Consider the following 14,254-nt stretch of genomic DNA (forward strand, 5'->3'; position numbering starts at 1 on the left):
TATGGCTTACACATCTAGAAAAAAACAAAGAAAACAAAACTTGATTCAAAAACTGTGACATATTTCATCCAATATGTAATTGAGAACACCATCAAAGTTTGTGTGGGGGGAGGGGAGGGGGAGGGGGTCAGTTAACAGTAATCACTTCCCAAAACTTGGAGACTGGCATACAGTCTGCCTAGTGTCAAATAGCAAGAGAAGCAAGGCTGAACTTGTGGGATTTCAATATCCTACCTTAAAGAAACTTCTGATCAAATAGCACGAATTCTTCACCAGCTCAGAAACAGTCTTTCTTACCGTTTATGATGGATATATTACTACCTCTCTCCTTACCAGCTGTCTATCAAGCATCCTGCTCATGTCATCTTTGCTGCTCTGTTTTAATTAGAATTCAAGAGCAAGACTATAATGAATTTCTGGAATCTGACAAGAATCCAGCCTTGCTTCTCATGCTACTGACAATAGGTTCAGATTTCTTTGTAATGAGACAGATTTTTCATTCCAGTAGGTTCACAAATTGATGGTCTTTTTCTTGAAATGAGACAAAATTGTCCAAAGCATAAAATCTGATTGTATGACAATCTCCAGGTTTTAGGAAGTATTAACTGTTCAGAATTTTTTTAAATATGAAGAAACTTATACATTACCTGTGTGGCAATGTACCGTGTACCACTTCTGCTGTGTTCTTCTGTTCAGCAGAAGTGGTGTGTACCGTCCATAGAGCTAAATCACCTGAAGAGAGAGTGTCATAATTTCAATTCTAGTTGCTGACTACAGGAACTTTTACTAAGTTTTTTTGATTGGTCCCCAAGTTAGTCAATCTCTGGCATGGGCAAAGTTTTTTTTTTCTCTTTCCCCCTCCTGGAAACTCAAGAAAATCTACTATAGAACCCATGCTATTTTCAGGCAGTAAACATTAGGAACCACAATCCTGTGGTTCCTAATTCTGGTGATAATTAGTGATACTCTTGGGCCAGCTTTCTCTGACTGGCTACCAGTGGAGATTGAACTACTCCCTTATCTCCAAGGCTAAAACAGCCTTACCTACTCCTTATATGGGAATAAAAGGCATTTAATGATTTTTTTTCTTTTTGACAGAAATTTTTACAACTGTTCCTTTAAACTCTAATAATAGTATAATCCTATCAACATAGCCATGACCAAGACACCAGCTAGTAAAAGCACATGCTATATGACTCATTATGATTCATGTTTTGAATATAATTACTGGTCTTTCTCCCTGATGACATACAAGTTCTATTTGACAAGTGCATTATTAGTGTTTGATAAAATTTTATATTTTTTCTATGTGTAATCTGCACAAGTACCTACAAATGTCAACGAGTTTGTTTCTTCTCAACCCTGTTCATTTATAGTAAGCACAACTGTTTCTCCTACACATATTGGCCACTGGTGGAGTAAGAAACTTTTATGCAGATGTACATAAATGTCAGCATATATTAAAAAGACTTGGTCACATGCATCACCATGTGTTCTGGTCAACTATTTCTGAATGCTACTGGCCAGATTGTCAATAGTGTTGATCGCAATGGGGAAAAAACAAAGGATCTTTTGAAGTTTGATAAAAGGCTTTTTGTGGGTGCCTGTCTGGCTGGAGCCACATTTTCAAAAACAGCAGAGCTGACTGGTTGCTCAAACAGTGAGATACCTGGGTGTTTAATCAGTGGAAAAATAAACCACATTGCTTGCCTAAGAGGAGTAACTGTGGTCCTAAGACAGTCTGTCAGGAATGCGACTGCTGTCATCTGAGAAGGTTTGTACAGACAAACTTCATGTGTGCAGCAACTGACTGAAGCATTTAATGAGGGCTGTTCCTGACCCATATCTCACTGAACTATGTGCAGGGAATCAAAGAGAATAAGTACTGGCAGTTGCATGCCTATAAGGAAACCACTGATTTCTGCAAAGAACTGGAAATTTCATCTACAGTGGTATCAGGAACACCATGATTGGATACAGCTGGACACTGAAAGACTGGAAAAAAGTTGTGGTACAATGAGTCATGGTACACCTTGTTCTGTGCTGATGACAGGCACAGATTTGGTGGGAGCCCCATGAAACAATGTGCCCAGCTTGCCTTGTAAACACATTTTACAAGGTTCTGGAGGTGGTGTTATGGCATGGGGTATGTTGTGTTGGTACAGAATGAAACAAACTTCGTGTGAAGCGACTGACCAAACCATTTAATGAAGGCTGTTCCCAATTAGTCTTTATTTGAGTTGTGAGTCAGCAATTAGAATTGAAGGAAGTACAGGAAGATGGTTTAATGTTAAATCTGGTGTGAGACAAGGATGTACATTATCCCCTCTGTTATTCATTATCTATATGGATCACATTATGAAGGAATGTGGTATTAAACCTGATATCAAAATTGGAGATGTTAATGTCAGCTCTTTGCTTTATGCAGATGATGTTATACTTCTAAATAAATCCGCTACAAGTCTGCAAGATTCTCTGACTAAATTGAATAGCTGTTGTAATAGATATGGTATGAAGGTCAGCAATAAAAAGACAAAGACAATGAAAATAGGCAGAATCATTGAAAATGTCAACTGTGTTGTGAATGGAGAACCTGTGGAACAAGTGAAACATTTCAGCTACTTAGGCACAATTTTTACTGAAGATGGTAAACTAAATATAGAAATAGACAACAGAATCAGCAAAGCTGGTATGGCGGGAAGTCAATTGAATAAATTCATATGGAATAAGAAAGAAATTAGTCGGAACACTAAATTAGCTGTATACAAGACAGTGTTCAAACCAATTTTAACTTATGGATCTGAAAGCTGGGTCAGAAGTAAAACACTTGACCAAAGACTAGAGACCGCAGATATGAGAGTCCTCAGAAAGATTAGAGGCGTGAACAGATGGCATCAATGGCAATATCATATTAAAAATGAGGATATTAGGAAAGAACTTGACATTGTCAGCATCCAGGAATGCGTTAGCAGAGCTAATCTCAGATGGTATGGTCACTTAAATAGAATGGGAGAGGAAAGATTAGCAAAACAAGTGTTCTCTGCCAGGTTGGCAGGAAAACGACCCAGAGGAAGACCAAGATATAGGTGGATTGATACGGTACAAAGTGCCTTAGACGATAGAAATATAAGATCTGATAATGTTGGAGTTTTGACAAGTAACAGACTGATTTGGAGGAAAATTGTAGATAGGAAGTTAGTAATGATGTAATTTTTCATGTAGTACTGTCATATCCTGTACACCCCTTGAGGGTACATGGCAGGAATTTGATGATGATGATGTTCCCAATGCATATCTCATCAAGCTATGCACAGGGAATTAAAGACGATCAGTACTGGCAGTTGTATGCCTATATGGAAACCACTGATTTCTGCCAAGAACCAAAAAGTTTGTCTATAGTGGTATCAGGAATACCGTGACTGGACACTGGAAAAAATTCAGGGTACACTTTGTTCTGTACTGATGGCAGGCACAAAGTTTGGCAGGAGCCCCCATGAAGCAATGAACCCATCTTGCCTTGTAAACACAACTCAAGGTTCTGGAGGTGGTGTTTTGGTATGGAATGGGTCCCCTGATATTGCTGGACTGTTAAATGTCCTCCAAGAAATATCTGAGCATTGTTGCAAATCAAGTCCATCCTGCAATGTTGACTTTTATCCAGCAGGTAATGGTTTTTTCATGGACGAGCATGACAGTGACTTCTGCCGTCTTAAAGCCCAGATCTGAACCCCCATTTAAAATGTACAGGACATGTTAGAAAAACAGATCTGGGAGCAAAGTCCTCTTCTATCAAATCTTAACAGTCAAAATACTGTCAAGTGAATACCTAGTATGTTGATTGTGGAATCTATGCCAAACCAGATACGTGCTGTAAATCTGACTAAAGGAGGTCCAACACAGTGCTAAATAAAAGTTTCTAATTCATTGGATGGTATTTGTATAACATGGTACACGTGTTTGTAAAAAATCACTGCATTACAGAATTTCATGCAATAAAAACAACAGGCCTTATGGGAAAAATAGGTTGATTCAGAACACTTGAAACTTGTATCGTATCAAAAGTAATACTGTACATTAAAATATTAAAAAAAAACTAATAAAAATGCTTCTATAGTTTTAAACACCTTAAAATTCCTAATAAATAAGTACAGTAAACATTTCTTCAAGCCTTGTTTAAATAAACTGTGCAGTTCTTGCAATTGCTCCTCCTAAAGAAGTTTCTTTTAGTTTAGTAGCAGTCTCTGATGGTGCACAACATGGATTCCTTTTTGTATGGTGGTTGTTCTCAGAATATCACGTTCTCTAGTTTCCTTCAAAATGCTTTATTATTTCAAGCTTCTCTCAGTACTTAAGGCTTTCGTTGATTGACGTGTCATTACATTCAGCTGGGTAGCACTTTTCACATTTGCTTGGTGTTACTCGGTAGTGCAAAGCACAGTCATTTCGTGAAAAATCACATGAGGTAACAGAATTTTGCCTTTTAGTGATTTAGTCCCATTTATTTAGTGTATGAGCAAGTTCATGCAACAGAACACACATTACAGAGGAAACAACAGTATACTTTAAGGCTGAACAACCTCTTGTGTAGGTTTACCATAAAAACCTACTAATGGCAGTGCATTAGATCATTTCCATCTTTTCAAAATTATATAGTCCCTTTTAATGAGTTGCTTAAGTGCCATTGGATTTCATGCAAAATGAATTATCTCCAAGTTCATATCTGCATGTACTCAAGAGTTTTAGTGCCTTTATATCCAGTTTACATCTTATGTACCTGGTTTAGTCATAAACACTGTTAAAATATGAACAGAACAAAAACCTTTAATCTATCAGTAAATCATTTACAGATTTCAGCATATACAAACCAGATGTATAACATGCATATAGCAGCACTCAATGTTTGCAATGTCTCCCTTTTAACTTCATGCATGCCTGAAGTCTGTGAAGCCACATAGCGATGGTGGCACACACACACAACGTCCAACAGAAACGCTACCACTGCTCGCTCCAAGAGATGAAAATTTCTCATCTGTGAAGAAGATATCTCTGTCTGTTGTTTGCATACTAGCAGAGAAACCCCTTTGATTTATCAACCTCTGCTGCATAAGTTGTGTAGTTAGGAAGAATCCAGTAGAATGGATTCTTCTATTATACTAACAGGCCCTTCAGGATGATGATGATGCTGGGATGTTGTTTCTCACAGACTGCAAATCTCAAGCTCCAACCACAATTTGAAGTCCAATGGATTCAGACTGAGACTTCCAGATGGCCAATCAGATTGTGATAGGTAGTCAGGCACATAGCCCCCCCCCCCCACCACCACCACCAACCACTGTTGTGCGGTCGTCCCCTTGTGTGCAGAGCCTAATCCTGTTGGAAGGTCCACTGCCTTCTGTGTCCACTGTGTTCTGATGCACTCTGGCAGAGTTTGACTCATTTCTCACAGAAATGCAACTTGGATCCCCTTGATACTTCCCCACCCATCAAACCTTCACTGACGTGCAGTGATGACCTCTCTGAATCCTGGGTGCTATAGCACATGTTGTATGATCATCTGGTTAAACGACTCTTCAATGATGAAAATTTCTCATCTGTGAAGAGGATATCTCTGTGTCTGTTGTTTGCATACTAGCAGAGAAACCCCTTTGATTTATCAACCTCCACTGCATAAGTTGTGTAGTTAGGAAGAATCCAGTAGAATGGATTCTTCTATTATACTAACAGGCTCTCATCCTCAAGCCATTAGTTAGTACAGGTAACATCATTCTCTGTGAAGCATTCATCTCTTGTGACATCACTTTCTGCTTTCTCACAGCATTATGACAGAGGCATGCCTTTGCAGCCCTCATAAGCTGTTGCATTCTAATGCAGCATGGGTGACCTGTTCTTTGGTGATCAGATACACCTTCTGTATTATGATAATGGTTAATAGTCTTGATATATAAACATCCTACTGCCAGTGTTTTTAGCATTTTGAAAATAATAGGTAGCTGCATTCTAACCTTGTGAAGTGCTATTACAGCTACAGGGTTCTCACACTCTCCCAACTGCTTGTTAACCTGTACCAAAAAAAAAGAAGAAAAATCTGAGATTTTTCTTATTTTTTTGTTATTTATGTTTTAAAACCTAAAATTACATGTCCTTTCAGCAGAATGTCAGATCCATAGATGCCTTCTAAATCTGTTTTCCCAATAACTGGAAAACATTTCTTTAGCATGGTACTAAATATTGGAAGTAGTTTTAACTTTCAGTTGTAAATTATGTAAACTCAGACTTTGCAAATCTAAATAATCTTGGTTTTAACAGTATACACATACTTGCAAATTTCATCCTGCATTGTTAATATGAGCATGGGAATAATTCTAGCTGTAAAACTATGCCATTTCTGTTTGAGCCTGACTAAATCATCTTTAGTCAAAAGCCCTTAATGATTTCTCTTTTATTAATGAGAACTAAAGCCAATCTTCTCAACTAAATGCATAGCTATTATTGACAATCTGTGATAATTAACCAATTTGTCAGAGAAAAGGTTTGTGCATAATTGTTGCATGGATAGGTGTGAATAACTAATTCAATCAATAAATAAACAAGGAAAAATCTAATCCTATATCTTAATTTAAAAAAGACTATCACTGTCATTTGTTTTCAACTCAATAAGAACAAGAAAATGTTATATGGATTAATGAAGAATAGAATAAGCAAAGAGGAACTAAATTTTTTTAGTAAATGCAGATGTTTTTTTTCCAGTAGTCCTGTGACTAGTGAAAGAAATTAGATTGATGGGACAACATTTTAGAGAGCTATTAAACAAAGATGAAAGTCATAGTGAAACAAACTGAAATGAGTGATGAGAGACAAAATAGAGAAATAGGTCTGTCAGAGGATGAAGAAGCATTAAGCTAGATGAAGTATGGAAAATCCCCTGGAATAAATAAAATGGTATGCCTGTTGAACTGATAGAGTTTCTGGAGTTTAAGACTGAAATGGTTGTGTGACAACTTTAACCTGATCCAGGGAAAGAAGATGATACCTGATGATTGAACCAAGGGGATTACTGTTCCAATATACATAAAGAAGGGAATGTAATAACTACAGAGGAATAACATTATTGTGTCAAAGGGCATAGATCTATGAAAGAATAAAACAGAGGAAGGTTTATTTTCGAAATCAAGTATCCAAACATTAAGAGGCATTTTTCAATTTTCCAGTATGTTTCCCACATTTCTGTTTATGCAAAACAGAGTTAGGCCCTTCATAGGTTTGTAAATGAAGATAAACTGGCAGGTAGCATACATAGGTGATTCCCCCCCTTGTGATGATTTTTCCCCCTCCTTGAAGCGTAGATTTTTCATCCCACATACAAACTTACCAAAGAATACACACACAACAGATCACTATGCAAATATGATTAACTCCTTGTCATAGTAATAATTAGATTCCTATATGGCTTTATCATTATTATTATTATTTTACGGCATCTCCATGGAGACCAGAGACTCATTGTGAGAGACCCAAATTAATCATTATACACACAAATCCTATCATACCTCTCCTTGAATCCATTTACCTTCAAGGAACTCACAACCAATTCTGGTAATCCATTCCACTCACTCACCACTCTCCACACAAAAATCTGGTGTGCACCCTCCTCCTAACCACTCTTACACAATTACAACTTCCACAGATAGCCCCTAGTTTTCTGACCATTTGTCATAATGAAAAACTGCACCAACTTTATAAAATCCCTTTAATATCTTAAGTTTCCATCACGTCCCCTCTTTTCTCCTATCAACTAAACTTTTGTAACCCACAAACCTTCAAGCAATCCTCTTAGAGAGTATTCCACAGACCTGTCACCATCATGGTCACTTATCTCTGAATCCTCTCTACTCCTAGCTCCCAAGAAACCCAGGTGGCCAAATCTGTATGCAGTAGTCAACATGTGGCCAATCATAGTCTTATAAAGAGGGATAACGTCTCTATCTTTACTTGTTAGCACGTTTTTCAACATGCAAGTAATCCTTTGAGCTATTTTACCAACTTTTGCAATATACCCTCTGAACTTCAACTCTTTGTCCACCATTATCCCAAAGTCCTTAGCCTCATCAATTTTCTGCAATCCAATACCATCAATATGATAGACCATATGAAACTTTTTCAATCTGAAGTGCATAACCTTACAGTTTGCAAGCATAAATCTTTCGATATGTCATTGATATACAAATTCAAGAGTAGTACCCTTAGTACCAAACCCTGAGGTTAGTGACTGAACTAGTCACCATCATTCTCCTAGATTCCACTCCACAGCATACTATGCTCTGGTTGATTAAAAAAAGTGAATAAATTACTAAGACAGGACATACCCTTTACAAAATGGTGCTGCCCACTATAGGATATTGCATTTCTATCCATCTGCTGTTGTATTTTACCTCTCATCAACTTAAGCAATACTTTAGCAACCACTCCTGATATATTAATTGGTCTGTGAATAACTAATTCAATCAATAAATAAAGAAGGAAAAATCTAATCCTATACCTTAATTTAAAAAAGACTATCACTGTCATTTGTTTTCAACTCAATAAGAACAAGAAAATGTTATATGGATTAATGAAGAATAGAATAAGCTAAGAGGAACTAAGTTTTTTTAATAAATGCGAATGATTTTTTTTCCAGTAGTCCTGTGACTAGTGAAAGAAATTAGGTTGACAACATTTTAGAGATCTATTAAACAAAGATGAAAGTCATAGTGAAATAAACTGAAATGAGTGATGAGAGACAAAATAGAGAAATAGGTATATCTTACATATTTCTCTATTTTGCAATTTTACCATCTTTCCACTCCCTTGGAACTCTGCCAGAGTTGAGACTTAGATTGAACAACTTTGTCAAAGGCAATGACAATTTTCTTGCACATTCACGTAGTACATGGGCTGATATGCCATCCAGCCCCACTGCTGTGTTCACATTCATATTTTTTTAATATGCTGAACATTTTCTGTTCATCTACCTCAATTTTGATATGCATTGCTGTAACATCTCCACCTGGATAATACACCTTTGCAAAATGATCACTCAACAACTCAACTATTTCTTTTGGCTCAGTTAGCTTCCTACCATGAGCACTATTTAAAGAGTTTACTTTGGCCTGTTTGGCTAATTCTCACTCATAGTCTGATTTGGCCTTTCTTACCATGCTAGGTCACTCTTCTTGCTTGTACTTTGTTGTACTGTTCATGAATATGATGATCACTTTTTTTCTTTATATTCCTTTATTTTTTTTTCTTTATATTACTTTCCCTCCACAATGCTTTTTTTTTTTTTTTTTTGCAGCTCTTGCTTTATATCCCTACTCATTCACTTAATTCCAAGTTCATCCCATCCTCCTGACCTTGGATATGCAGTCTGATACTGCTACTCTCAAGCAATCTCTGACCACTTTCCATGCACAACTGACATTCCTTGTAACTCAAGCCATGGCACTGTTCCAAGATGACTCCCAAGCCTCTCAATCACCAGCCTTACAGTTCAACATAAACCCTTTTTTGACAGAGAATTCCACGTTTGGCAACTTCCCAGAACAAGACCATGGCAACTCTCCATAGTTGGAGGCAGAGTTAGGGATATATCTTCTATGCTATTATCAGATCCAACAAACCCCATATCTGCTCCCTGTAACATGTTGTTTCATGTAATTACCCCTTAGCAACTGTATAAATCCCACTTCCATCTTGCCATGCCACCTTTCCTCTCTTCAATCGATGTCCCCAGAGTTAAAGTCTCGCTTGATAATTATTCAGCCTATACACATTGTGTTTTTTTGACAACACATGGCATCTACATCTTCCTGTGGATCCTCTGGTCTAGGGTAGCACCCAACAACATATTTTGTCCTATTTGCCTCTAACACCAGACAGCATCAAATGAACCATCTCCATCAAACCTAAAATCCTGTTTAACTTCTAATTTTTTTAAAGAGGATTTTAGGTTATCATGGCTATCAGCAATAACCTATCCCTGTCCTGTTCCCTCTGTTGTCCCTGAAACACCATTTACATTCTATCCTTGTAAATATATCATTTTCAATCAACCAGATCTCACTGAAGCCTATAATTTTTAGCCAAGTCAAGCTGACCAATGCCAAAAACTCCTCACCCTTATTCCTGATACTTCTTTCAATCGTGTACATGCATTTCAACATCCCTCTATACCATAGTTATCCTTGTGTAATGTTATTACCAACCATTCAAATCAGAAACCTGTGAAATCCCATTCGGCATTGCACAATCATTACTGTGCACATGCTTATTTCATCCTACCTAATATCTCTAGTGTTGCTGGTTTTTTGCACTACCACACTCTCACAAAAAACACTTTCTCTAAACATCTAGCTCCAAAGACATTTAAATGCAGTCTGTGTGGCATATAGAAGTCCTTTCATCCATCAAATTCACTCCATACATCAATAAGCTGCACACCATTCCTCCTGCACAATCTTCTCATTGACAATCATGGCCCTTTTTAGTTCTGTCATATCATACTGAGACAGTAGACTCACAATTTTTATTTTCTTCCTCTTCATTTTTGCTTCCACTAGCAATTCTTTCGTATCTTCTCTCATTACATATTCCTCACCTTTCAAATCATATTTATCTAGGGGTAGGTGAGAGGAGAAGTTCCAAAGAAAAGAAAAATATAAGCCAAGCATAAACTTAAAACCAAATACTAATGAGAAATGAAACAGAATTTAGTATTAATTCCAAATAAGTAGGTATAGTATTTACAAACTGAAAGTAATAATCTTTATGAATGCTTATATAATCTCCCATTGTTATGCCCTTATTCTTTTACAGAAAATTTAAGTCAACAGATTAACTATTCTTGAAGACCACAAAATCTCTGGTAGAATTTAAAAATGAAATGGAGAAGGCTATGAATTGGGAGAATTATTCTAACCTTGGTGCAGCTGAGAGGGTCGTAGAAGTGTGTAGCTGTCTCATCATGAATTTAAAGGAAAAAAATAAAATAAAATTTAAAAAAAAAATGAGATGAATGAATGTTTACATAAAACATTCTACTTACAAGGTAAAAATCTGTATTTAAGGGAGATAATAAATGTAAAGACAAAACGTTCAGTAAATACTAATCAAAGGACAGATCTACCTATTGTAGAAAGATGTCCTGATTACTGTTGATAATTGGGAAGGGGGGAAAAAATCCAAAATGAGAGAACAATGCAAATAAATTTCCTTGATTAACGAAGTAATTATGAAAACTGTTAAATCTTAAAAACTAATTTTTTTCATTATCCTTATTGCCAATAGCTTAGCTATAGTATACCAATACAAAACAACGTAAAAGCTGAACTACATCAATTGTAAGCTTTATATCAAAATACATATCCAAAAATATTAATGAAAATCCACAATATTTTTCTGCACTACATCTAAATGCAAATTAATGTTATTTATTAAGTAAACTATTCTCACTTTTAATTTCAATTACCATAATACTCATCATCATCAAATTCCTGCCATGTACTCTCAAGGGGTGTACAGGATACTCATTAATTGCAATTAATGACCATTAACATCATTATAATCATAACTAGCCAGAGGAGCAAAATAATTTTATCAAAAGGGTAGGAAAATGGAGATGAGGGTAAAAAGTTTTCTCTTTATTACAATAAAGAGAAAACTTTTATATTTTCAAAGTAAATTTCTTTGGCTGCTGAAAATATGCAAGCCATTTTTTTATTATGTATATATTCAGTCATCATAAATTCTTTTACTATAAGTGAGAAAACTACAGATGAGCAATAATCTAATGAAACATCTAATTGTAGTTGATAAATATTAACTTACCAAAACTCTTTCTTGAAGATTCTGACCAAACACAAAACTTGCAGAATCACTCGACCTAAAATATTAAACAATGTTTTTTTTTTTAATAAAAATTCATTCAACTGCAAGTGATGGTTGATTCATTAAGTTTACATAAGTATACCTGGTTTTATATGCTAATTCACTTTAGAAGCTTTCACGCAATATAGTTGTTCAGCTTGATTGCAGCCTTATTATGCTCATAACAGAATACAATTTAAAATTTTGAAAGTTGATTGAAGCTTACATGTTTATGACATGCACACACACACAGAGAGAGAGAGAACACCTTCCTCCTCTCCTACGCAATAAATATATGAAAAACAGTGCTGTAAAAAATAGTATAATCTATGGGGCATGTTCCTCGGGTAAATAGGTATGTGAGCAGGTGGTAAAAAATTTAATATTCCACCTCACTGTAGCTAAAATTCTCTCTCTCACACACGCCTTTATTTGAAATTCATTCAGTTATATATTTATATTACTATATAATAAAATCATTTTGTTTTGTTAAAAGATGAGCATGACTGTTTCCATGGCAACAGAGTTCTACTTGCATCATCATATAACACAAGGGAAGCATCTGTAGCTCAGTGGTGAAAATGCTCACCACAACTTCCAAATGTATTTAAATCCAATTTTCACAACAAATATTCTTTTGAAGTGGGGGCAGGTCGAATACAAAATAGGCAACATTAGCTCACAATGAATAGATATTTCTAAAATAAAAATATAAAAATTCCCTCATATATTCTGAAAGTTAAAAGGTTAACACAAACTAACAAATAAGATGGAATGGAACTGAAGCACTTTTTTACTGATGCAATTTTTTAAATATCTGAGATTTTTTACTAAAATGCAAAAGTGCACTTTTAAAAAAAAAATAAATAAAATAAAAGTTGCATAATTTTCAACATCCTGTATTTCTGGTTATATGCATCAAAATCAATCAATTATGAGAGAGAACAAGAAAAGGAATGGATAGGACCACTGTTTGCATCCATGTGACAAGTACAGACAATGTTAAATTTAAATTATTTAACTTATTTTTAATAAGCATCTTTAATGACCTTCAAAAATCAGCTATTTGAACAAAGTTTTTACATGGCCAATTTTTCTAAATTTATATATTATGTAACATTCTATTTAAAATGCTTATTTCCACACTAGTAATAATGATGTATGACTAATATAATAATAGCCTCTTTTCAGCCTAGCAAATTCGGTGACCTGTCTTAGAAAGTTTCCCACCCTTATCTTACACCTTTAATAAGTATAATTATGAGTAAATGAATACATCCATTCATGATATATAACAGAAAATGAAATTATAAAAAATTAAAATAACACATCTATATTTATGTTGTAATAGATTTCACGGTATGATACAGATAAGAAAATAACTATTTATTAACTTAGAAGCTAATATTTCGCTGGTATTATATCCATCTTTGAATACGCACAGTATTTAAACCTTATGTAAAATTAGCAACTCTCATCCGTTCACCTAAGGACAAATGCACTCCTTTATCACATCCAGGAGTCTATGAAGTGCTCTGTTCTTGCCATCAAGCCTACTACGGACAGACAGGAAGAACTGTGGACATCCGCCTCAGTGAACACAAAAAATATATCCGACACTTTCACTATGGCAAGTCGGGTCTGGCAGACCCGATCAATTGGAAAGAAACAAAAGTAATGCACAGAAGCTTCTACAAGTCAGAGAGGTTGTTCCTGGAATCAACAGAAGCCTTAAAACATACTCCAAACCTTAACAAATATGGCTGTATAAATCTACCAAAGATTTGGGAGACAGTCATCCTAAGACCAAATTAATATTTATTACTTTTATTTTATTTTATTTTTTAAACTTTCTAAGACTATCATTTGGACTACTATTTCAAAACTTTGAACTTTTTTTTTTTTAAACCTAGATGGCGTCATATTAGGACTTTAGTCTTATGTTGCACGCTGCAATTACTTATACTAGCTCCACTATTACACCGGATTGTGGTTGTCTTGCTTTTGTAACAAACTTTGTGTTGTGTGCTCTGAAGATGCTGGATATAATACCAGCAAAATATTAGCTTCTAAGTTAATAAATAGTTATTTTCTTATCCATCTGTGTTCATATCATATCGTGAAATCTATTACAACATGTCTGACGAACACATAAGCCTATCCATGCGTATATCTATATTTAATTTAAATGAGCAATGTGCAACCTTTTCACCCTGGTGGACTGCAATAATCTCTGCTGGAATATGCAAGAAACAGTTTAACATATTCCAAGTACTACATCTCACAGGGATAAAAATATGTTGTCCTACACAAGGTTAACAGTAATTAAATACTGATGAAGATTTTAAAAACA

At 35.4% G+C, this 14,254-nt stretch overlaps 1 protein-coding gene across 5 annotated transcripts in view; it reads right to left on the minus strand.

The window, feature by feature from the left end:
- The window catches only part of RanBP3 (ran-binding protein 3), a 282,159-nt gene that overhangs the window by 100,741 nt on the left and 167,164 nt on the right, over positions 1–14,254 (minus strand). For all 5 annotated transcript variants that reach the window (XM_090404725.1, XM_090404727.1, XM_090404724.1 and 2 more), the window contains one exon: positions 11,863–11,917. In XM_090404725.1, coding sequence (XP_090260851.1) covers positions 11,863–11,917 — 55 coding nt within the window. The remainder of the gene's footprint in view (positions 1–11,862; positions 11,918–14,254) is intronic.

Source organism: Typopeltis vanoorti, chromosome 15 (assembly GCF_054136105.1).
Source record: "Typopeltis vanoorti isolate ZY-2024b chromosome 15, IOZ_Tvanoo_1.0, whole genome shotgun sequence".
In the NCBI taxonomy this organism is placed as follows: Eukaryota; Metazoa; Arthropoda; class Arachnida; order Uropygi; family Thelyphonidae; genus Typopeltis; species Typopeltis vanoorti.